Source organism: Lissotriton vulgaris, chromosome 4_1 (assembly GCF_964263255.1).
Source record: "Lissotriton vulgaris chromosome 4_1, aLisVul1.2, whole genome shotgun sequence".
Classification (NCBI taxonomy): Eukaryota; Metazoa; Chordata; class Amphibia; order Caudata; family Salamandridae; genus Lissotriton; species Lissotriton vulgaris.
The window spans coordinates 1,718,061,408-1,718,087,536 of NC_141691.1; the positions used below are offsets into that span (position 1 = coordinate 1,718,061,408).

The 26,129-nt window shown below is 51.6% G+C and overlaps 1 protein-coding gene across 2 annotated transcripts in view; it reads left to right on the forward strand.

Annotated features, from left to right (window-relative positions):
- The window catches only part of TMEM67 (transmembrane protein 67), a 1,133,211-nt gene that overhangs the window by 971,085 nt on the left and 135,997 nt on the right, over window positions 1–26,129 (forward strand). For both annotated transcript variants that reach the window (XM_086965990.1, XM_086965991.1), the window contains 2 exons: window positions 8,205–8,321; window positions 8,410–8,514. In XM_086965990.1, the coding sequence (XP_086822116.1) occupies window positions 8,205–8,321; window positions 8,410–8,514 (222 nt within the window). The remainder of the gene's footprint in view (window positions 1–8,204; window positions 8,322–8,409; window positions 8,515–26,129) is intronic.

Consider the following 26,129-nt stretch of genomic DNA (forward strand, 5'->3'; position numbering starts at 1 on the left):
CCCTTTCCTTTTTTTTTTTTTTTTTTTTGTCCATGTCTTTAAATGTCTTTAAATGTGTTTCTATCATGCTAAACTATCAAGTGGAGTTTATAGATGAGGTTGGCCCTGAGAGGAGGGTGATATGGAGTGATATAGGGACCTAAAATATCTTTATCTCTTTATCTCTATATCACCTTATCTCATTGTGTGTAAGATTTCGATATCTAAACGGCTCCCTGTTGATGGTCACTAATGGAGGCCAGGAGTTCATCTGCCTCCAAAGGGGAATGGATATTGTGCATTTTGTTATTATACATAACCCTCAGGAAGGCAGGAAACCTCATCTGGACAGTAGCTCCCAGAGCCCTGAACTCCATTCTCTGGCCTAATTTCCATTGTCTATCAAGTCAGGCCTAACAACATAGGAGAAATCTGGGGCTTTTAAAGATGTAGATTTAAGCGCTAAGTTCAATATCTTCTCCTTGGTGGAATATGTTAGAAAGTTGACTAGGATCTCTCTTGGTTTTGATGTCCCCTGCTTTAAACGGAAAGGGTCTCTATGAGCTCGTTGAATATCCTTTTCCAAGTCTTCAACAGATTCCTCCAAGTTCAGGGACTCTTTAAGCAAGGAGGCGATACATTTTTTCATTTCTCCCCCCCTCTTTTCCTTCCGGAACCTTCAGGAGTCTGATGTTGTTCCTCCGTGAGTAATTCTCCAAAGATTCCACTCTTTCTTTTGTTGCATTTCCGTCACATCTTAAGTAATATATCTTTTCTTGTACAGATTCCAATTTGGCTTTTAATTCACCTACTGTGCTTTCGAGAGTTTCTGTCCTTTCAGTAAACAGGTCTACTCTCTTGTCAAGGGCATCAAACGCCGCTTTTATCTCTTGCTGGTTGCGTTTAGATTCAGCGAGTCCGCTTTTGATCTCATGTAGAAGATCTTCCATTGATATCCCTTCCTGCGTTTCCCGGGTTTCACCAACTGGGGGGATAGATTCATTGTTATTTCCTTTGGCATGCAGAGTTAAAGGTTCAGTCTCCTCCGAGATATTATCAACCGGGACCACAGAGTTCGCGACCGGCGAATTTGAAGAGGCGACCCCATGGGTATTGTCTATACCACTCATCCTTTCTATTTCCCCTTGAGGTCTATTCTCCCCTGCTCTACAAGTGACTTCTAGGACCTGTGGCAGTACCTTGAAATATGACCTAAGCGAGGGAGTAAGTCTCACAGTGCTACTTTTGGTATTTCTGGATTTTGGTTTGGTGCCAAGCTTTAAGTCTTTTAAGTCAGGAAGTCGGGGGGTGGTAGCAGTAGTGGCAGTATGTTTCCCCGTGAAGACAAAAATAGGAGACCCTAGGGTAATCTCGTTAGTGCTACATTCTACATCATTTGCTCCCTCCTTCACTTTGCTAGAACCAGGTCCCTGCTCAGTAGTAATGTCTATGTGGGTATCAGCAATAGCTACAGCCCTTGTTTCACCTGACCCACCCGCTGAGTTATTGGTAGCCTTTGCGCCCCCACACCCCTGCCCGGTCACCTTACTTGAGGGTAATTCTTGATCCGCTGCTTTTCCTGCTCCTTCCTCCTCTGCTGCCCTTACCTCAGGTTTGGGTTTGAGGCGCCGTATCCGCGGTTTTATTTTGTCAGTGCGGGGGGGGGGGTTCAACACCCAGTTGCGTTACCTTTGATGTGGCCGGGCACTTCTGGGATGGTTGCAGGCTGCTACTGCCTCCAAAAATCCCGCGAGCCGCCGCCCTGCGGCTCCGTCGCAGCTCCACGGCTGCCTCGGCCCACCGGGGAAGAGAGGCGGAAGCTGGGACCCTGAAGCAGCACATCCACTGGGTATGCGTTCCTTCCCCACTCCGACTCCGACCTCTCCCGCAGAAACTGAAGCCGAAGCTGCCGACCCGTTGTATCACTGGGCCAAGCCCACCCCGAGCGGGCGTCCAGCAAAAGTCCAGAGGCGCACAAGCGGCAAACAGCGGCACGACCGATCAAGGCGGGCAAAGCCGATACGCGCCACACAACACCGCCCGGCGCCGCTCACCAAACACAGCACTTCCCCGCGACCAAGCAGAACAAGGGCACCCAACAGGACGGAAAAGACCGCAAACACACCCGGCACAGCCCGGTAAGTCACAGCGGAAAAAGGGATCGTGAACCTGCCGATTCTGTTACGCTTTCACTGGGAGTACAGGGAGCTCCATTAGAGAGACGCGACCTGCCCTAACCGGCGGCCGCCATGTTTTCCCCGATCGAGTTGCGGTCTGTTGTACACTTTTCCGACCATACCACTTCTGCCCAGAGTGCTGAAGAAGATCAGGAGCGACCGGGCCCAAGTTATTCTTGTGAAGTAGTGTGGCTCACTGGTTAGAGGCGGCAGACCCGAGAGCAGAGGACGGCCCGGGACCAGGGTTCGATTCCCGGCGCGGCAGGTTTCTGGACCAGGGTCAGCGGACTCGATAATTCTCTCGCCTCGGTGCCCACTCTGATCAGCGATCACACTCGGCAACTCTGGGCATTAGCTTGCCTCATCTTCACTAACGGCCCCACCAGACCGCCGGGGATGCCTGGTCTCACCCTGGAGATACCCATTAAGGGACCATCTCTCAGGGAAGCCAGGAAGGGTTTCGCAGCCGTCGAAGCGCCTTGGGACCCTACGGGTAAGTAGTGCGCTATATAAATGCCAATACATTTACATTTACATTTACATTTGTAGCTTCGGGGTCCGGCTCGAAGAGTATGGTATCCCGAGCATCAATCCTCCGATCCGTGTGCCTCTTCGGGAGGATCTTCTGTTGCAGCAGCAGGGGACGGTCCTCCACCTAAACCTGTCAAGACTCCACCTCCTTGCGTGGAGATTGAGCAGCGGCAGTTGACGTCTTTCGACCTGCCTCCTGAAGTCTGTAATATTATCGTGCAGTCAGGCGTCCCTCCACAAAAACGGTATACGCCTATAGGTGGAATACGTTTGTGGCATGGTGCACAGCAAAGGCTGTGTATCTTTTTTCAGCCCCTCTTTCAGAGGTCTTTCTTTTTCTTCTCTCTTTGGCCCAGCAGAGCTCTGCTCTGGGCACTATCAAGGGCTATCTCTCAGCCATTTCCACGTTCCTGAGGCTCCCAGATCAGCCTTCCCATTTCAAGTCCCCTGTGCTAAATAGATTCTTAAAAGGCATCCGGCACATGTTTCCTCCTGTTCCGTTCGTGATGCCTCAGTTGGACTTGAATCTACTTCTTACCTTTCTGATGTGTGCTCCCTTTGAGCCACTTCATAATTGCCCTCTTCGTCTTCTAACTCTTAAGACTGCTTTCCTGGTTGCAATCACCTCTGCCAGAAGAATAAGTGAGCTCCAGGCTCTTTCTTCAAAACCTCCTTTCCTTTCTATTCATCCAGACAAATTGGTTTTAAGGACCCGTCCTTCTTTCTTGCCGAAGGTTGTCACGCCCTTCCACATCCGGCAGACCATCTCTTTGCCCACCTTCTTTCCATCCTTCAAAAGAGGAAGAGAGGCTCCACCGTCAGGACCCAAAACGTGTGCTCTTGCTCTATCTGAAGTGCACACAACAGTTCCGGGTGGATGACTAGCTCTTTGTTGGCTACGTGGGTGCCAAAAAAGGTTACGCCGTGCACAAACCGACCATCTCTCGGTGGGTCGTTCTGTGCATCAAAGCATGTTACTTGTTGGCTAAGAAGGAGCCTCCTGTGGGGCTGCATGCACATTCTACCAGGGCGACGGCAGCCACTACTGCCTTGGTACTCGGTGTTCCCTTGCAGGAAATTTGCCTGGCAGCTACGTGGGCCTCGCTGCACACGATTACCAAGCATTACTGCCTTGACAGTCAAGTCCGGCGAGACCGCTTCTTTGGCTGTTCTGTTCTCCATGACTTTCTGATGTAATCTTGTTCGCAGATGCACAAGTTACTACTTGTGTAATGATATATCTGTAAGAGACATTAGTTAGTGATAGATTCCTTACTGCCCCATCCATCCTCCCCGTTCTGCGTACTGATTTCTAGGGTTAAGGTCACCCCTTCAGGGCCCTAGTTTCATGGCACCAGGGGTCAGTTTCTAGCATGGCTCTGCGTTCCTGGCGTGGAAAGTAGTCTACAAAACTGCCGTCAGTGTGCATGGGTGGCGCCTAAGTAGTCTCCGTGACGTCATCTCGGCGCTTACGACGACAGCGACGGACGCGGAGCCGCACGACGCCACCTACCAACACGCAGGGGTACTGCTGACGAAAAACTTTCTGGATCCAGTCTGACGCCTGGGGATATTCTAAGGTAAGGAATCTATCACAAACTAATGTCTCTTACAGATATATCATTACACAAGTAGTAACTTGGCTTTTATATTCTCGTTTTGCCTTTTATGTCTGCATTGCATGAACCTTTGTGTCTAGCTCTTCATTTAGAATTCCAAAACACTGGAATTTACCATATCCATTGCCATATTGCATTTTTGAGCTATCCGCCACTGGACCCTATGTGCTTTTGATAAGATTTGAAACTCCTGAATTTGATGTCTAAAGGCCTCTTTCCTATTAAGCAACTAATATTTGCGTTGCTATTTTTATGCTTTTACTTATATGCTTTTCCCCTGTTTATTCCATAGCTATTATTCTGGACGTTTATCTTTGGACATATATTAATCTGTAGTGGTACTACTGCATATCTCAGTGGCTTACATTTACAAAGACAAGGTACCAAAGTTGCATTATTCCTCAAGTAGGTACTATTATGTTAAGGTGGAACATCTGTCACCATGGACTTTCTTATTCTTCACTGAATATGATAAATCAGATGTAATATGTTACATCTGATACGGAGTAGTAGCATGTTTGGTATATGTTGCTTTTCTCTCAAACCTTTTAGCAACTATATATATCCCGGGTGATTAGAGAATTATTTTACTGATGAATAGAGAATTATTTTACTTTTCAATCTCTTTTCTAAATCAACGTACCTAAGTCACATCTGACTCCTTTGCAGAGACTTCTTTTCATTGGAGCCGTCTTGGATGTGGTGCACTTTCAGGCCTTCTTTGTGGATCAACCATTCAAAGCCATTCAGGCTATGATTCTGATGTTTCATCCTATGTCCTGGGTCTCAGTGAGGATGGCTCTGAAGCTTCTTGGTCTACTGGCCCCCTGCATTCTGCTCACCTACCATGCCAGATGGCACATGTGAGCTCTGGAGTCTGATCTGAAGTCTCAGGCCCAGCTCCAAGCGAACTGGCCTGATTCCATTCATGTTTTGGAGGAGACTGCAAAACATCTGCAATAGTGGTTACGTGATTACAGTTTAACCAGTCGCAAGCCACTCTTCTTTACCCCATCCAGAGTTGACAGTGGTGACGGATGCATCCCCACTGGGTTCAGGAGCCTATCTGGGAGAGGAGGAGTTCAGAAAACCCTGGTCTCTGGCAGAGACAGGCCTTCAAATCAATTTGCTAGAGTTGCTGGCATTTCACTTGCCATTGAAGGCCTTTCAGTCAACCATCAAAGGGAGGTTCATGGATAACACCACTGCTAGGTGGTACTTTAACAAGAAAGGGAGTGGGGTCCCTGGGTCCTGTGCCAGGAGGATCTGTGTCTATGGAATTGGCTAGTCGTCAGGGAGTGGCTTAATGAAACTTGAGGGGACGACCCTGCAAAGTACATGGAGGGGCCCACCCCTGGAACTACTCAGGAGCTCTCAGGCCAGGGTACCGTGCTGAGGGGCCCCCTTGGAGCTCAGAACCCTCTTGTACTGGGGGGCTGCAGGGGCCTTTGTTGCACCACTGTTGTCAGGGCATCTCCCAGGTTGTGAATCAGCTGGCATGATTTTTGAGCTCCATAGCTCAACAAACTCTGCTGGCAATGCCTAGCAGACTACGTATGGCAGCTTTACGGGGAGGTCATGCAGGCCATCTTACAGCAATGGGAAAAACCCTGGCTAAATCTCTTTGGCACTGCCAAGAATGCGCATTGTCAACACTTTTGCGTTGTTGGAGTATCTACAAAGAAAGACTCTGAGACGCATTCTGCCTGCAGTGGTGTACAGGACTCTCGTACGTCTTACTGCTACTACGTCTTCTGCTCTCAGTTCTAATGATCAGTAGTAACTTTGCCCAAGTCATCTTAGTGGCTCTGAATTGGGCAAGGAGAGTGTGGTATCCATAACTTCTGGGCTTCAGCTTTTGTCCTCTGATCAGGCTTCCGGGTCAGGGTCTTGCACCAGGGCCTGCACAACTTGCATCTCCATGCATGGATATTGAGTGGTAGCAGATGATCTCTTTTGATCTCCCGTCTGAAATTCGTTATATGATCTTTACAGCCAGGCGTCCTTCCACAAAGACAGTGTACTCTGGGATATGTTTGTGGCCTTAGGGTGGCATCCAACAGACAGTCCCCTGCAAGCAATCTGTTGTATAACTTGTTGCTCAATTTATCCTTGTCCCTGCAAGCATTTGCAGTGGGCACTGTTTAGGTTACTTGCCAGGGCTCTTGGCCTTTTAATGTTTTATGGTCTGCTATATATTGTCAAGGAAGCTGCCTTCCGAAGGCACAAGAGCTCATTCGACCATAGCTAAAGCTGCTATTTCTGCTTTAGCACGTGGAGTGCCTGTCCTGGATATCTGTCAGGCTTCTACATCAGCATCAATGCTCATGTTTACAAAGCACTATTGCTTTAACAGTCAAGTCACTTTTCAGTGTTTGTATAGTTTGCCTCAGGTGGGCTGGGGGGGTTAAGATGCTTTAGTTGACTTTAGATGCAAAAAAGCTAATAAATAGTAAGAATGTATTTTGTTTAATATTAATGTAAATCAACTTTACCTTTTGATTGTAGAACAAAAGAAAGAAATATCCTACATCACTATTGACCTATTTGTGAATTCAATCTTTAATTAATCTAAATATAATAAATCAAATCAAGATTATTTTTCTGAAGAGTAAATTCCTGCGTAGAAATATAGTATTATAACGGATTAGTAATTTTTAAAATTAATGTGTAGAATTAATTAAAAGTTATTTAATAAATATTTTATTAGAAATTAGTGTATTCATTTTTCATTTAATAAACTTTATTTAAATATTCTACAGTTTACTTATAATTATGTACTATCTTGATATTTTTGAACATTAAATTATAAATAATAATATTTGTAATACATTATTTTAACATCATTTCCTATGGGGTTTAATTCCAAGTCCCTACCTCCATTATATTCAGTAAGAGGGTGTTGCATTTTCAGATACTCTGTCCATCACCACCCCCTTTTCTGAATCGTTTTGTCCACCATAAGCGTGGAAGGGTATGCTCAGACATGAGTCCCTTGCTCACTGCACCATCAGGATTCAAGCAAGCCGGGCCGAAGACGGCTGTAATGCCCGAAACCGGTCTCCGGAAGCTTGTTTCCTTTCCAGTAAAAGAATTGGCTTGGTAGTTTGGTCTGCCCTGTTCCCATGATGCACTGGGTCAGGGACAGACTAATTTGCATGTAGCCAGATTCTGAGCTGGGATGGTGCAGTGAGCTAAAAAAACGGTGATGGATCTGTTGACTGGGTAGGAGTGTTCTGCTTAATTCAGATACTCTGTCCATCACCACCCCCTTTTCTGAAGCATTTTCACTGGATGGCTGTGTGTGGTTCTGAGCTTACTACGTACTTACTCGTAAATTTAGCTCCACCTCCTTTTTCAGGGATAGGAGACATGTACACTTTTGAATAACTTTACATTTGCACTTTTTGAATATCCAAAAGCAGTAAATTTACTCAAAATTATAAGAGTAATTTCCATATATAAAGTAAACTCAAGTGCCATTTACCTTTGTGAATAGGCCCACATGTTTTTAAACCTATTTGTGTTAAACATATACATACTTAACCTGTTATTTTTGAATGCTTAACAAAGATGTGGAAGGCTCCATCCCTTATCCACATTACAAAACACAATAAGAGTTTGCGTGGCACAGGTAGGGCTCTTGATTGTATTTTCTTTTACCAGGTAAAGATTTCTAGTTTAAAACAAGGTTTGAAAATGTTTAGGTGCATTTAGATAATGCAGTGTCAGCTTCAGAAATGCAATATACATGTACACATATTTTAAAATTGTCTTGAAAAGTTTGTTAGCCATAGTGTTAGCCATTAGTTAAGCGTTAATATAGGTCTTTGATGTCACCTTGCTCCTCCCAGACTTTTTGTGTTTCTGCATTTAAAATGTGTTTTTCATTTTTCAGGAAAATATGTGTAGTCAGAGAGGTCTGCTTCCCAACACAGACATTCAAACTTTCCAGATTTCCATTACGATCAAAACAAGACTGCAATTTGACCGGATTCATGATACTCTTACAAGGGTATGTATTGTATAATGCTTGTTTAAAAAACATTATTTTGAAAAATATTTGTGTGTTAAACATAATGGCATAATTTTATTTCCTACAGCGAAATGCCCATTCAAGATTTTTGAATTCACCCGAAACTGCCTTTGAACAGAGTACTAAGGCATATCATACAATGAACAAATTCCTAGGCTCCTTCATAGATCACGTATGTATTCTGATAGATCATGAACGCTCAATGTTGATATTTAAGAGTTATTGTTTTCCTGTTGCACAACTGATACTGCACTTATTGATTTTTCACCCAGGACCAGAGAACCTCCTGTTGTATATGGGCCTCCTGCTTTCCAGCAGGAGACCATGGCAGGACCTTTGGCCTGTTTTACAATGTTGTGACTTCAGAGCAGCACACCCCACTTTTGCTGGAACATAGGAGTGACTGTATCCAGTGTTCTTTGCCTCACACAGGTCTCTACAGATCTGAGGAAAGTACAAGAATGGCTGAGGATACTTACAGCGCCTCTTCTGTCTTCCTCTGTGCTTTTACAGGCTTCATGGTGGAGGCAGTGTGTGTGCCGCAATGCTGCTTCTCTGTTTTCTCCTTCCTCTCCGTATCTATACAAACCCTACATAGTTAATGTCTAGGTGGTGTGGTAAGCTATAAAAGCAAGATCCAGCTGACAACCAGCAATCGTAGAACTTGGAATGTTCTATAAACAACATCAGAGCTCAATCAATAGGTCACAGGAAAATTACATTCCTGTTAGATCGGTTCATACAGGTAAGCATGAATGTTACCAATAACAGAATTAAGAAACAGCCCAATGTTAAAGCTTACCACATACCTCCCTTCCTTATAAATTAAAACGGGGGCGGGGGGGGGGCGGCTGGTTGGGCAAGATGATCGGATGGACGTGATTCATCTCGGTTCCAGGTCCACGTCACAGTACCAAGCGGATAAGCTTCACCAAAATTTGCTAAAATCTCTCCAGAACATAGGCAAGTGCCTGTGACCGCAGAAATGCTGAGTGGGTGACTTACAGAGCCAAGATAAATACGGTTTGGAGCCTTGTCACTATCCTGGTCAGCAGAGCAACGCAAAATGGCGGCTGCCACAATCGGACCAAGGTCGAGCCGCTGGAGCCTCATCAGCTCGCCGAGATAGACGAAAAGTTGTGTTCTTGGGTGCCACCCCAGCGCTGGCACTGTGTTCATAGAGGAGTGGGATCAAGATGCTGCACTCCACCAACTGATGCGCTTGACCTGAGCGATTGCCGCAAGCATGAGGAATCCAGGCACCGGGAAGAAGGGCAACGAGCAGAAAATGAAAAATAAAGAGCTACGGAACCCTGCCTGACTCTAAAATGGAGGCTGGCTCTCTGCCGAGCGAACTGAACGAAGGGAAGCAATGTTTCTGGTGTCCCTGCCTCACTGGGTCTGAAGGCAACGCAAAAGTGAAATAAGCATTGACAATGCTCAGAGGTGGGCCCTCAGCTCAAACCAATAGCTCCCTGGGGGAAGGTCATCACTGCATACCTGGCCCTCCTTTTCGATGAACGGAGGCACTCCTACACAGCCAGTAATTGGTGACTCTGAGGAGCTCTGAGAGGGGGGGGGCTTAATCGCTCCCCATGGCTGACCATATCAGCGTAGACGCTGGGGAGCCACCTGGCCAGCACCTATGCCGCCAAAGAAGGGGTCAGATAAAGTCTCAAACGTTTTTATGCCCGCAGAGAAAAATCAACCCCCAGATCAGGGTGAAGCCTCTGACACCATTGCCCTCACAAAGGAGGACTTGATGACATCATTGAGAGAATTCAAAACGGAAATTAACAAGGATATCAAGGCTTCCCTTGAGCAACTTAAAATGGACCTGAAAGACCGCATGTCAACAGTCCAAAAAGATGTGGACTCAGTGGGCACGAGAGTTATGGATCTTGAAGCTCAGACCCAGGACCTGGACAAGCGAGCTATGGACACACAGGAAAAGATTAAAACTCTCCAAAGTCAACTGCACCTAGCCCTATTGAAGTCAGAGGACTTTGAAAATAGATCACGCAGGCACAACATATGAATCCGGGACCTGGAGGAAGGGGCAGAGGGACCAGACTAGGAGGCTTTCCTTGTGGGACTTTAGTATTAAATCTTTTTATTGGGCAGAAAATAATCACACTGCACCTCACATAAATCATCAGTGCCGACTCCGAGGGGAGGCAGTCTAGGCCGGAGGCACGGTTTACGCCCCACATGGTGATACCAGACATTCTTAATTAACACAGCAAGCCGTCTACAACCCATCCGGGCCGGCCGCGTCAAAAGAGGTGCTCAAGAGGTGCAAGTGGAGCCAATAAGAATGCAAAAGGGAACATGAGTTCAACACGAAACAAAACTATCCCCGGACCCCCCCCCCTCCCCACACCCCCCCTCTCCTTGTCCAATAGTCAAACATAGGGTGACACACCAGCGCTGCCTTATTTACAGACCAGTCGGAGCCTCCCCTGCCGGGCCCCTGCGTTTGTGTGAGCGTGTCTTAGGCTCCGGCAGTGGGGTATCTGCGAGGCGTAGCAGCCGCAAATACCGGGGGCAACTCACCTCCCGGAATTCCCCGGTCAACAGGGAGAGGAAGGGTTGCCACAAAGCTGCAAAGTCTGACCCCCTCCCCGCCGCGGCCAGCGAGAGCTTCTCCATGCCCAGGATCGCCCACAGCCTATGTAGCCAGCCTAGCTGCAGCGGAGCCTGGACCACCCTCCAATGAGCCACTATGTTCTGTACCGCCGCCCCCAATGCCAATGCGATCAGTCTGCCCCTCCAGGACTTCAGGGGGTACATAAGGGTGTTAGAGAGGCCTAGTAAGATGTAGGCTGGAAAACGGGGTAGCTGTGTATCTAGGTGGGAGTCAATTAAGTCCAAAATGGGGGTCCAGTACGGACGGAGCTTGTCGCAGCTCCACAGCAAATGCTCCAGAGTCCCCAGTTCCCCACAGCCCCGCCAGCAACGATCGCTCACCCGGGGGTCCCACTGATGCAGCTTCTCGGGGGTACGATACCAATATGTGGCAATTTTGGTCATCGTCTCAGTGAGACCGGCGTGGTGGGCTGAGTGTCTGGCCCTGTAGTAGACCCCCTCCCATTCCTTCCGTGTGAGCTGGCGCCCCAAGTCCCTTTCCCACCTGACCCTACCTGCGTTGTATGTGTATGTGTTGGTGAGGAGCAACTGTTGGTAGAGATCTGATATCAACTTCTTGTCAGACGTGCGGGTCAACAGCCACCTCTCATAATGTGTGAGATGCCATTGGGCGCCTGGCAGGATGGAAGGGTGAAGGACCCAGTGCCGCACCTGCAGGTATCGTAGGCGGTCCGCCTCGGCGACACCATAGTCCTGCTTCACCTGGTGGAATGGAAGTATACCCTTGAGGTCAAACATGTGGCCCACAGCCCTGCAGGGAGTCGCCCGCCAAGCCGCGAATGCCCGTGTGTCATGTCCCGGTGTGAAGTCAGGGTTATCGAAAATCGGTGTCATCGGCGATGGAAAGGAGGTCAACCCTCTCGTCACGGCCACCTTGTCCCAGACTCCAAGGACAGTGCTCGTGATGTCCGAGGCGTACAAATTGGGAGGTCTGTGGCGCCGTGGGAGGAATGGGACTCCCTGCAATGGGCGACCAGCCACTGCCTGGTCCTGAAAGAGCCAGTGCTTGCCCGACTCTAGTTGGTGCCACTCCACCAGCGTGCGCAGTTGTGCCGCCTGAAAGTATAGCGTGAGGTCCGGTATCCCCACTCCCCCGTGCTCTGGCGGCAGGGTCGCAATAGTATGCTTGAATCGCGGGCGTCGACCATTCCAGATAAACCGTGAGAGGTCCGACTGGGTGTTTTTAAGCCACTCGCGCGGTGGCCGCAGGGGGAGCGTCTGAAACAGATACAAAATCTGTGGGAGCAAAGTCATCTTCACCGCCGCGATCCGGCCGAGCCAAGACAGCGCGAGCGGCTTCCAACGCCGCAATTGATCACGGACCTTCTTCGTCAGGGTCGCGTAGTTGGCCTCCGCTGTGGCCCGCACCGTCGGCGCCAAGTGGACCCCCAGATAGGGAACAGAGGTGGTCGACCACTGCACCTTAAACTCCGCCTTGACCTCTGCCAGGATGTCGGGGGACAGCGAGATATTCAGGGCCTCCGACTTCGCCTCATTGATCTTAAAGCCCGAGACCTGCGCGAAGGCATGGAGCTCCACAAAGAGCGCTCGCATGGATTGCATCGGGTCAGTTAGGGACAGCAGTACGTCATCCACATAGAGGCTAATTTTGTGAGTGTCACCACCAAAGCGGATACCCGATATGCGGTCGTGTTGTCGCACTCTCTGTGCCATCGGCTCCATTTAGAGGGCGAACAGGAGGGGAGAGAGCGGGCAGCCCTGCCGAGTGCCCCTGCCAATTTCGAATCTCGGGGAGGTATGGCCGTTAACCCGCACCACCGCATTGGGGCGCCGATAGCAGTTAAAAATGCGGTGGCGGAGGGTCTCCCCAAACCCGAAGTGCTGCAACACCTGTTCCAGATAGGGCCAGTGCACCCTGTCGAACGCCTTTTCTGCGTCGATGGTGAGGAGCATGCAGCCCGGTCGCGTACGCGAGCCGGCCTCGATGAGATGGAGGACTCGCCGGGTATTGTCGCTAGTCTGCCTCTGGGAAATGAAGCCCGACTGGTCGGGGTCGACCAATTGCTGCATGTACGGCGCTAGGCGACTCGCGAGGATGCCGGTGTAAAGTTTCAGATCCACGTTCAGCAAGGAAATGGGCCGGTAAGAGCCACAGTCCGCCGGGTCACGGCCGGCCTTGGGGATCACCGATATGGCCGCCTCGAGCAGGTCAGGGGGAATAGCACCGGGTCGATCAAAGGTGTTAAACAGGTTGCGCAGTATGGGGGCAATCTGTGGGCAGAATGTTTTATAGAAGGCCGCCGTGTAGCCGTCCGGCCCCGGCGACTTCCCCACTTTAAGGCGAGATATTGCCGATATGACCTCCTCCAGGCCAATGGGCCGGTCTAGGAAGTCCGCCTGCGTTGGGGTGAGGGTGGGGAGCGTCGCGCCGTGCAAGTAGTCCAGGCCCGCCCTCGGGTCAAGGCAATCCGCGTCATAGAGGCCGGCGTAGAATTCGCCGAAAGTCGCCGCTATAGCCGCGTCCTCCGTGACCTGCGCCCCGAGTGGGGAGGTGAGGGCTCGTACGTGGCGTCTCTGCTCCTGCGCCCGCAGTCTGCTCGCTAAGAGCTTCCCGCATCGGTCCCCTCCGGTGTAATACACGTGCTTGAGACGGATGGCGGCGTACTCGGCCACATCCTGGTCCAACGCTGCGAGCATCTTTCGCTCCGTGCACAACTGGCGCCACGCCCGCGCGGCCCCGGTGCGCTGGTGCATCTGTTCCAACTCAGCCACTCGCTGAGTAAGTTCAGCCCTTTTCAGCGCCCTGTCCTTGTTATCGGCCGCGGCAATGGAAATGATCTTGCCCCGCAAGACTGCTTTGAGCGCCGCCCACTGAGTGGCCTTGGTCGTGTCGTCGTTGGCATTGTGGGCCAGGAATTGCGCTAGTGCGGTCTTGAGCCTGTCCTGTGTGGCGGGATTGAGCAAGAGTCCATCTCGAAGCCGCCAGTGACGCTGCGGTGCCGGTGTGGGCGCTACCCGGAAGGTCGCTACCACTGGGGAGTGATCGGACAGCGAGGCCGGGAGTATCTCTACGTCCTCAGCTTGCGCCGTCAGCTGCGAAGAACACAAGAAATAGTCCAGTCGCGCATAGGTCTTGTGAGCCGCCGAGTAGTAGGTGTAAGCCGCCGTGTGTGGGTGAAAATGTCGCCATAGGTCAGTGATGGCCAGGTCTGAGAGGTGTGCGTGTCCCGTCGCTGAAAGCGCCCCCACTTGCCCAAACCTCTGGCCTGTGCGGTCTGCTGTGTTGTGGAACACCAAGTTTAGGTCCCCCCCAAGTAGTAAGTGTGAGTGCGTTGTGGCCGTGGCAGCCTCGAGTGCAGTGAGAAGGAACCTTTCCTGACCCTCGTTTGGTGCGTAAACCGAGCCCACTAACAATGTCTGACCCGCTACCTGAAAGCTGTGGAGGAGAAGCCGCCCTTTAATCTCGGCCTCCTTCTGCATGACCCGCCCTCGAAAAGACCTGGCAACCAGTATAGCTACACCAGCAACTTTCTTCTGGGTGGAGGAGAAGAACTGCCACGGGAAGGAGCGTGACCTCAGCCTGTGGTGATCTTTGGACACCAGGTGTGTCTCCTGTAGAAGGCAGATGTCGGCCTTCGAGCGGTCCAGGAAAGACAAGACCGCCCTGCGTTTGACCGGGCTGTTGAGACCTCGCACATTAAGGGAAAGTATTCGCAGTGGGTGTGTCATGGTGGGCGCAGTGAGTGGGAAGCTGTGGTCGGCGCCTGCAGGGCGGCAGCCTGATGTGGGGCAGTCCCTTGATCAATGCATTTTCAGCTTGTGGCCCCCATGAAAGAACCCAAGGTCCCCGGACAAGTAGAGCAATCCCCTGGACAAGGAGAGTCCCCTCCCCCCTCCCCCCATCCCCTCAACTCCCCCCACCCCAAACATCTGTAACTCCCCCCTCCCATCCCATCCCCCATCCCTTCATCCCAACTATAGAAAAATCGTGGTCCAACATAGTCCCAGGTCCAGTTAACAGTCCACTGGACCCGTGGCATAGTTTATCCTTAGTGCGTGGGCAGTGGCAACAGTGTAGGCGAACCATTCCAACCCCCCTCCACAGCCGTGGAGGAAGCATCAAAGTCTCCATCGGGGGGGCACGCGGAGTCCGAACTCACCGCCCCCGCCGCCGGCTCGCACAGACCCGGCCTTACAACACACCGCTGGGGCAGAGCGCCGTCAGAGAGCAGGTCAGCCGCTGTCCTGTTTTACCAAGCCCTGTGCCACGGTTTCCACTGCGGCTCGTTGACCCTCCTCAATTTCTGTAGCTGCGGAGCGTCTCGGCCTGCGCCGACGTCGCTGCTGCTTCCATCGCCCGGGGGTCCCCTCCCCAGTAGGACCGTCCCTCGCAGGCCCCTCGTCCACCACCGGTTCCTCCACGTCTAGCAGGTGGCAGGCCTCCCTGAGGGAGCGCAGCTGGTGAAGGTTGTTGCCCAGTCGAAACACCAGACGGAAGGGGTGACCCCAGCTGTAGGAGATGTTACGCCGTCGCAGTTCCGCCGTGACTGGCCGGAAGGTGCGTCGCCTCTCCAGGGTAAGGGCGGCCAGGTCCTGATACAGGGTTCGGGGCATGTGCACCAAAGGTGATCGGTGCCGCCTGGCGCGCTTTGGCAAGGATCTCTTCTTTCGTCCTGAAGTCTTGCACGCAGACCAGGATGTTCGGCGGGTGGGCGTCGTTGGTTCTAGGCGGGCCTGTCCGGTGGGCTCTGTCCAGGCGCAGCGGGGAGTCCGCCGGTTGGCCAAGTATGTGGTTAAACAGTTTCTGGGTGAACTGAAAGAGATCTTCCGTGTCAGGGGACTGCTTCACTCCCCTGATCCTGATGTTGTGCCGCCGGGAGCGGTTCTCTAGGTCTTCGGCATGCGTCTGGAGATCTACTTGCTGGTCATGTATGCGAGCCAGCTCCTGCCTCTGCGCCTCAATCTCCGTGTCCCGCACATCGCTTTTGGCCTCCAAGTCTACCACTCTCTCGCCGATTGCGTCAGTGTCTCGGCGCACCTCTTTGATCTCCTCCTGGAGCTCCTTCTTTAATGCATGGATGTCCTCCCTCAGATCTGTGAAGAGGGACTCCAGGAAGGACCGCGTCACAGGGCCCTCGGGTTCCGCCTGCTCCAAGGAGGGAGAGCTGGGGGCTGTCTTCTCGGCGCCAGTCCGGTGACCAGACTTCGCGGCGTCCGTCCCCTTCCCCGTGTTGTTAGGGGTGAAGAGTTGCTTTATGGTGCCGCCCTTTCGGGACTTCCCGGTGGCCATGCTTCACCAGACCCCCTGCCGTGAGGGCCGGGTTGCAGGTGGGGGCCAGTCAGCAGGGAACGCCTGGGCAGAGCGCGTCCCGGTGCCCGGCGCCTTGTCACACAAGACGGCAGCCCCCCGCGGCTGCTCCTCCCTGCTGAGATCGATGCTGGGGCAGGCACCACCCAGCGTGCGAGGGCCCGGCGCAGCCACAGGTCCACCCCTGCTGTCCCCGCTCCGCTAACTCCGTCTCACTGGGTGCCGTGGGGCTCCGGGTCTCAAGTGTGGGCTGCGCCGCAGGACCAGGCAATGAGGCGCCCCAGGGCTCACTGCGCAGCGCGGGAGTGCCAGGTGTCGTCGAGGCCCAGTCGCAAAGCAGGAAACTGCTCCCGGAGATCCCTCGTGGGTACAGGGCACCAGCCTCGGAGGTCGCCAACCGAACTGCCGATGCAGGAGGCCCCGTGAGTCCAGCACCACGTGGGAGCGCCCCTCTGTGACCCCCAGCAGGCAGGTGTCCGTTATGCCGCCAAATCCTCGCCGCCCCTCGCTGCCCCCACAATCCCAGTGTCCAGCCCGAGTCCGATGGGCTCTTAGTGGCAGGGGGCAGAGCCACAGGGGAGAGCCAGCAATAGGGGAAGAGCGCAAGGCTAGGCCCAGGCAGGGCGATCGAAGTCACAAAATGGCGCCCGTCTGTTGTCCTCCGGTGTCACCAGGGCCTATGGCGAGGGCCGCCACTACTCAGTCCGCGGGGGGGCCCGGTGTGGGCGCCGATCGCGCTCCGAGCTCCCCGCTCCGCCGGCGCTGCTTTGCCGGCGCCGGGGGGGCCGCCCGTTCACTCCCGCTCCTCACCTCAGATCTCGGAGCCGTCAGTCAGGCACCCTCACGCGCTCCACCGGCAGGCTCCGGCAATGCCCGCGGACTCCAGGGGTGTGCAGCGCAGGCGACAGGGAGATGTGGCAGGCCCGCAGAAGCCCCCGTCCAGGGATCTCAGGGGGCCTCGCGCTTCGCAGTGCGGGTCGGGCCTGCCGTCGCTTCAGCCGCCGGCTCCGGGCGCTTCCGAGGCGGCGTCCGGGCTCCGCCCACCACGGCCTCGCTTCCCCCTCTCCGCTCGCCGCAGGCCTCAACGGCCGCAACAGTCCGGGGCAGTGTCAGCAGGGATTACGTGTCGGCGACTGGCCACGCTGCACTCCAGCACTCCGCCTCCGCTGTGGTCACTCCAGGCCCCCAGGAGAGCGCTCAGGCCGGGCTGAAGGCTATAACTGTGCTATGAAACGGCGGCCGGCGGCGGGAGCTCGAGAAAGCACGTCCGCTCACACCGCCATCTTGGCCACGCCCCCCTTGTGGGACTTTAGCGGGGATTCTAAGCCTGCGGCACCTCAAAATCAAGCTAGAACGAGTGCATCGTGTGGGGGGGCCAGACGTCTGGAGATGTAATGTAATGTAATGTAAGGTTCACTTATAGAGCGCGGCTGTCACCCAAAGGGTATCCTGGCGCTTGAATTCCAGAGCAACGGAGCAGAAGAAAAAAGGCAGATCTAATCTCTAGGGAACAAACTAGTTTTCAATTCCTTCCTGAAAACAGACAAGGTGTTCAATTGTCTAAGCTTCATGGGGAGGGCGTTCCAAAGTCTATAGAGGCAGTGAAACTAAAAGACCTACCACCTGTGCGCACTTTCTTAACATGAGAAACACAGATAAAATTTGCAGAAGAAGAGCGCAAGGATCGGGCCGGCGCATACCAGACAAATTTCCTCTGAAGTGCCCTTGGCCCAATTTTATGTACTGCCCTAAATACAATGCATAATGCCTTAAATTGTACCCTTTGTATAACTGGCAACCAGTGAAGATCACTAGGACTGTGGACAGAGACGCATCCCAGGGTCGGTTTAATGCAAGTTTGGCTGCCATATTTTGCACTCTCTGCAGCTTCTTAAGCAGAGACCGGAGCACCCAGGAGCAGAGCATTGCAATAGTCAATTCAACTTAGCACAATGCTCTGAACCACTTGGGGTCTAGTAGCAATGGGCATAAACGGGAGAATCTTACACAGGGCTCGGAGTAGAGCCATACATGTACAGACCGTTTTGTTCACCTGGGAGTCTAGCTGGAGGTTACTATCCATCATAAGCCCCAGGTTGCGCACTGTTTTAGAAGGAAGTACAGAATTAGTAGTTGGTGCTGGCCAGAAGTCTGGAAGCAGAGGGCGCTGAATGCGACCCGTCATGCAACACAAGACCTCCGTTTTATCATCATTGAATTGCAAAGAATTCCGTTTTAGCCAGCCTGCCATTTGGAATAAGCAGTCGTGAAACTTTTCTAAAGACACTGCATTGTTGCCCTCAAAAGAGAAGACCAGCTGAGTGTCCTCAGCATATTTATTTATTTATTTATTTTTTGCATTTGTATGGCGCTCAGCTACCCAACAAGGGTTTCCCGGCGCCTGTGACAGTGAGTTGGATAAAGGAAATGCTGAGTTTGTTGATTAGCACAGTTGTTTCTGAAACAGCCAGGTTTTTAGGTATCTCCGGAATTTAGTGTAGCTATCTTCTTTCCGGATATGCAGGGGGAGCGAGTTCCACAAAATTGGACCTCTAACAGTGAAGGATCTCCCGCCAGTTCTTTGAAGTCTAAATCTAGGCACGGCGAAGTTTGAGGCCGTTTGGGAGCGGAGGTTTCTTGTTGGCAAGTAGGGGGAGGCTAAGGCTTGAAGATAGGAGGGAGCCGTTTTATGTTTAATTTTGAACATGTAGCTCAGGGTTTTGAAGCTGATCCGATGTTCAACCCTGAGCCAGTGTAGTTCGTTCAGGTGTTTTGAGACTCTTTCAGCCTTTGGAATCCTTCTCAAGAGTCTTGCAGCGGAGTTTTGAATCATTTGGAGTCTCTTGATTACTGCTAAGTTAGAGCTAAGATAGAGGATATTACCGTAGTCAATACGCGATGTTACTAGGGCGTTTACTACGGTTTTTTGCGTGTCCGGGGGCAGCATCCAAACGATTTTCTTTAACCATTTTATTATGGTGAAGCATAGTCCTGCGACTTTATTTGCCTGCTGTTTCATAGACAGAGTATCGTCTATGATGACCCCTAGGTTTCTAACCTGAGTAGCTGGCGGGGGAATGTTGCCCAGCTCCGGTGGCCAATGGGAGGGGTTCCAAAGTTCTTTGTTTCGTCCTAGTATAGTTGACAACATTAATTCCAAACTATTTTATCAGAGCAATAAGGGGCCGGAGATAAAGATTAAACAAGATCGGGCGGATAGCCGAGCCCTGAGGAACCCCTTGTTCGACCTTGCTGTATTCTGAACAGAAAGGAGGCAAAAATACTGCCTGCTGCCTATCTGAAACGTAGGACTGAAGCCAATCTCGAGCCTTAGCCACAATACCCAGTTCCTCCAACCTCCCGATCAAGGTCTGGTGATTAACCGTGTTGAACGTGGCCGACATGTCAAGCAGCACTAAAAAGGCTGCCTGACCACTGTTCGGCCCGCATTCTCAAGTCGTCGAGGACCACCACCAGGGTAGTCTCAGTTCCATGTGCCGGGCGAAACCCAAATTGGACCTCATCCAGCAGCTGATTATCTTCGACAAACTTGGAAAGGGATTTAGTTACTATCCTTACCAGGATCTTGATCGGGTAGGGTAGCAAGGAAATGGGCCTGTAATTAGCTGGATTATGGGGATCCAGTGATGGCTTCTTCAATAAAGGGGAGATCGCAGCCATTTTCCAGCAGTCCGGGACTACCGCTGTTGCTAGGGATTGGCTGCAAATCTGGTGTAGAAGTGGAAAGAGTTCTCTTCCAAACAACTTCCAGAACTTGGGAGGAAGCGGATCCCTAGGGGAACCAGAGGAAACCCCATTGGCGATTATACAGAATTCCCCATAAGAGGGCATCGGGAAATAAACCAGGGGAGATACATGTTCTGTATTAGTTGTCACAATACTCAGTACCATCCCCTTGTCAGTCTGCGTGCGGCCATTCACTTCCACAACGGGATTTAGTCCCACTAAGATGTTACTGATTTTATCCCTGAAAAAATTTGCCAGGCCATCGCATAATTTGGAATGACATCTTTAGCACAGTCCGGGTTGGATAAACCTCTAACTAGATTAAAAAGAGTTTAGGATTTATTTGGGGCAAGAAGAATAATCTCCTCCAGATATTTAGCCTTGGTTTTGCCTATTAACATTTTATAGGACTGGAACAGCTTTTTAAAGGCTACCTTATCCGACTCAGAGTAATTGAAGGTAATTGGTCTTCAGCAGTAATTGTGGGCCAGCACTTTAGTAGCTCAAGTCATACCTATCAAATAACACTCAAAAGAGGAAGCTTTCAGCCAGATTGATGAAGCTAAATTGCGACCGCAATAGCTGCGAAAAAGCTATTGCGATCGCAATTGTCCAAAACGGTATTCAATAAATAAATTAGCGAATTCGCTAAGACAGAATTGCGAAATCGCATTAGAATTCGCAGAATCCCGGTAGTAGCCCAATAGCGAATCTGACATTGCGAGAAACCACGGATTCTGCGAATAAATATGCAAAATCGCAATACAATCACAATCGCTATTCAAGAAAAATCGCAAATAGCAAAAAACCGGAAAATCGCTATTTGCGAGGCGCAATTTAAGGACAACCCAAAGCAGGTGGTAACCATCAAAGTAAAATAAAAAAAAAATTTAAAAACCGTTTCCCAATCAGTAACAGGTGCTGGCCTGACCAAACACACTTAAGGAGATGCAGCAGCAGCATCAGGAGTCTCACAATGCCAGGACTATACATGGTGGTCAGGCGGCGAAGGCTACAGCGAGCTGCACGGAACAGACGTAGGATCCAGGAGAGGATATTCCGTCAGCGGGTCACCCTGCTGGGCCAAACTAGAGAGCAAATATACGCCAAGTACCGCCTGAATGGGCCAATGATCCTCAAGCTAATTCAGGACCTTGACCCCGTGATGCAGCACCCAACAAGGCGGACCAATGCCGTGCCCACACATGTCCAGCTATTGTGCAGCCTGCACCTTCTGGCCTCCGGAAGCTTCCAGGGGATAGTTGCCGCTGCTGGGGGGATATCCCAGCCCACCATGTCCCGCTGCCTAAGGAGTTTCCTAGATACAATGCTGAACCCAGCTACACCACCACATAAAATTTCCCACCAGCCAACAGGACTTGGATGAGACCAAGCATCAAGTCTCCGATGTTGCCCAATTTCCACATGTGATAGGATGCATTGACTGTACCCACATCCACATCTGCCCACCAGCAGAAACGGAATACATGTACCGCAACCGCAAGTCCTACCACTCCCTCAACATCCAGATGGTGTGCAACGCAAAGAATTACATCACGGACATAGTGGCACAGTACCCGGGGAGCACACATGACTCATTCAAATTCCGGCACTGCGGCCTCCACACACGACTGGCCAGGGGAGACTTTGGTGAAGACACCTGCTTGGTAAGTACACTCGCCCCACAATGTTACACCGTGATGAAGTAGCTGCGCTGCACAGGCACTCACCCTCTGCTCCTCTCATTCAGGTGACAGTGGCTACGCTCTCCGTGAATACCTCCTCACCCCATACCTCAACCCTGCTACACCACAGCAACGGCGTTACAATGTAGCACACATACGCACAAGGAATTGCATTGAGAGGACATTTGGGCTACTGAAGAGCAGATTCAGCATACTGCACAAGACTGGTGGGGCCTGTGTGGCTGCCGCATTGTGGCAATACTACACAACATTGCTACCAAGCGCCGGATTCCTGTAGAGATCTCTGGCAGTGAGTCGGAAGGGGATGACCGGCCACCTGCACATGTGCGTCATGCTCGCGGGGAACATCCTGCTGAAGGACACAGACGGAGCAACCACATCACAATGAACTGTTTCTAGTGCACCCACTCCCCTCACCCAACAATTCCCAAATGCATGACAATGGAAATAATGACAGGAGGCCGATGTTCAATGCTTCAATAAATATTATTGTTGAATGCACAATAATAAGGAATACATGTAATGATTTACATATGAGTAGTATTGCGCCATACTGCTCAATGTTATCAACACGACATGCTTCTGTCATCAGCATGTCCCTGCCCATGGATTGAAATGTCATGTGCGCCTCCGGCGCGCGGCACCCAGTCGCCTCTCAGGCTCCTCCTCAGGCAGGGCACGTGAACCCACACTGGGCCTGCTGCTGCGGCGTAGGACACCGACCTGTGTGGCAGACAGGCTGCTGACACTCGAGGTCCCCTCGCTTGTGTCATCCCCACCACCATTGGCTGGGCCAGTTGGTTGTAGTGCCAGTACAGCACTGGTCACCTGCTCAAGGAAACGCGCCATGTCCTCGCAGCATTGCACCATCTGCAGCTGCATTGCCATAGACCGACGTGACAGCTGGCAGGTGGCATTTCCTATCACGTAGTTGGAACGCGTGTAGGCAGAGAGGCGCGTGAGTAGCTGGCGGTGGCGGCGGCGGGCGATGTTGCGCTGGCTGATGGCCGCTGTGTTTGCCTCCATGGCAGTTGTCATCCGGTCAATTCGATCGGACACATTGGCAACATTTCTGCCTATGTTGTGCAGCTGAAGTTGAATAGCACCTTGGCGTCGTGCCTGCAATTGGTGCACGCGCAGCAAGCGGCGCTCAATACTGAGCCCTGGCACACGCACAGCCGTCGCCCTCCTGCCGGTGTGTGCTGTGCTCTGCTGCGGCTCCCTGACATGCCTGCTGTGCTGGCTGGCCACAGTGGGTGTGCGCTGTGTCGCAGGTCTAGCAGCACCGGATGTTGATGGTGCCGCTGGTGGTGGTCTTGCAGCTGGCAATGGTGCTGTGCCTGATGGAGCTGGCGCTGCTGGTGGTGGTCTTGCAGCTGCAATGGAGCTGTGCCTGATGGCGCTGGCGCTGCTGGTGGTGGTCTTGCAGCTGGCAATGGAGCTGTGCCTGATGGAGCTGGTTGTGTGGTTCTTTGCTCCTCCTCACCCTCAGGCTCCTCTGATGCTTCATCTATCTGCAGCCTCTCGCTGTCACTGCTGTTGTTGTCTGCGCCACCTGTGATAGAAAGTGGACGTAGATTAATTGCATGTATCTATCATATGTGCAGTTGCTACATGCATGCTGGCTAACATTCCCTGACTGCCTGTTGCATTGCGTACATTGGGACATGTCTGGCTGCATTGGAGTTTTTGTACATTGTGGGCAGACTACATGTCCCACAATGCAATTGGGCATGTCCTGATGTGCATGGGTTGCATGACTGGGTTTGATTATGGGAGGCTATAGGGTCATGGCCATTGTTAGGGGACAGGGTCGCAGTCGCATGCCACTTACCTTGGCTGTCTTGGGTGGGTCGGGATGAGTCCAGAGGGATGACCCCAACACATGCCTCACGCTGCAGTGTGTCCTCCACACGATCCTCCAGGGGGGTGTTGGGAGGGACTGTTGGATCTCCACCTCCAGTTGCTAGGCTCTCACCCAGCCTCTCTGCCACCCTCTCCTTGGCACGACTTAAGAGGTCGTCTATGGACCTCTGTGTCACTCCCACTGCGTTGACTCTGGCGCGGATCCGCAGCCACAGTCGCCGTTTCTCGGCCTCAGGCACCCTCCTGGAGTCCTTGCCGAAAAGTTTGGTGTGGTCTTGGCAGACTCCATCTATTAGATGCTCCAGCTCCTGCTCCGAGAATTTTAGCTTGCGCTTGCGCCCGGTTTCACTGGGCCCTGCTGCTGCATCCTCTGCCATTGCTGCAGTCTCCAATATCCAAAAGTTTCCAAGTCTGGAGGTGTTCTGAGAGGAGCTCTGACTGGTGCTGCTTCGATCTCTGCCTCAGTGTTCTCAAAGGGGGAGGGAACTGCCTGCTTCCTGGTTGTGATGTCATCACTGTGCTCGAAATGCGACTTCCCGTTTTTGCGATCTCGCTATTAGCGAGATCGCAAATTGCGAGATCGCTATTCCTACACGGAATCGGACGGATTTAGCGATTTTTCTGCGATTTTGGACAATCGCTATCGCCTTTTGCGGCCAGTTGCGATTCGCTTAATTTTTTCGCAGTTTCTGATGAATCCCATTCTGCGAATTCTAATTTGCGATTCGGTATTAATCGCAATTTAAAATTCGCAGATTTCGGTTTTCATGAATCAGGCTGTTAGTCCTTTCTACCGTCATTTTGCTTTTGTGACCTGCAGTATCTTCCATGGAGCAGCCTTATCTGTGTTCTTCTATGCTTAATGGCACGGGTTGTGAATGTCATCATCCGCTCAAACATTGGCCAATAGATATTTTAACTAACTGTGCTTCAATGGATCAAAAACAGAGGGAAGCCTCTATGCTTTGATGGACCTTATGGGGGTCCTGCTTAATGCCTCAATCATGGACTTCCCATCCCGACACCTTAAATCTTGGTCTAAAACACAAGGGTCCTTTTTAGGTTTCGCCAGGGGCACGGAGCTCCTCGCTCCGCCCCCAGGAGAAATCTTTTGGGGGACTTGAATCCGCCCCTTCTTCCATTGGCTAGCTCCATAAATGGAGGCTAGCCATTGGAAGATGGATCTGTCCGTCAAGACCGGACCAGATTCGTGGGCGTTCCCGAGATTTTTTCCATCTCCGCCTCTGCGATGTCGTCATCGTGGCGGTGGGCGGAGTTTCGTTTTTTTTTTTTTAGGGTTTGTTTTTGTCATTCCATGCCTACCACGGCCGCCGGAAGAAGCCCAGGTGAGTGCTTGTTTTTAAATCTTGTAAATATCAATAAGGACTAGCTAGAGAGAAGAATAAAAAAATTAAAAAGACTCAGGTAGGTACGTCAATATACAGGGAAAAACATTGTTTTCCTTATAAAGCCCTCACCCACCGACCTAGTCGGTGGCATGCTTCATCATCGGGCCCACCACAGTGGCACCGAATGTGCCCCGGGTGTGCTTCAACGCCAGGAGACTGCGGAGCTGGTATGTTGCTGAGTGTGCAGTGAAAAAGGGTGAGAAAGTGAAGAGTTAAAAGCTATACAGTAGGTCCCAGCACCCGAGGGTTACTTATCTTTAATGAACAGGGCCTCTGTTAGCGAATAAAAGGCAAGTAGACGTAATTTGGAGTATGGATTAGGACCTCCAACGTCTAGTGTGGTCTACATGTTTCAGCCAGTGCCTTGTAGATTTTAAGCTGGCTTTCCTCAGGACCAATTTTATGTGAGAAGGTGCAAATTAAATAATAAACCTAAATTTAAGTGGTTGTGTAGTTCCGGGCGCTGCGGAAGGACGAATAGGTCCAAGGAGGAACCAGATCGAAATACTCGGTCTCTTTCTCTGCCAGGCGACCCTTGAAGCTTTGTACAAGATAAAACAGATCAAGCTTGAGGGAATCCCCCTCTAACAGTTATAGCGCCTTAGCGTGCGCCACACATAGTCAAAGAACTACACGACCACCTACCTGAGTCTTTTTAATTTTTTAATTCTTCTCTCTAGCTAGTCCTTATTGATATTTACATATACGGTCTAGCCTATCTAGTCCTCTCTCTCCCATTGATCTGAATAATGTTTTTAAATCTTGCCTTCCCGCCCCCTCCTCCCCCTCCCCGTGTGTCCGTTCCGCCCCCATCCCCGTGTGCCCGTTCCCTCCCCTTTCACTGTAAGTGCTGTCCATTCCCGGCCCCCTCCCGCTGTCCGTGTGTCTGTTCCCGCCCCCCCTCCCGCTGTCCGTGTCTCGGCTCCCGCCCCCCCCCTCCCGCTGTCCGTGTCTCGGCTCCCGCCCCCCCTCCCGCTCCCCGTGTCTCGGCACCAGAGTCCGAAACTACCTCTGCTTCATTGTCTTTGCAGTGCACTAAAAAGCTGCAACGTCTGAGCGATATTCCGGTCACCGTTAACACTCATTGGTTAGGATCTCGGCTCTCGGCATCACTTCCGGTAGGTGAGGCCGCGTTTCCGGC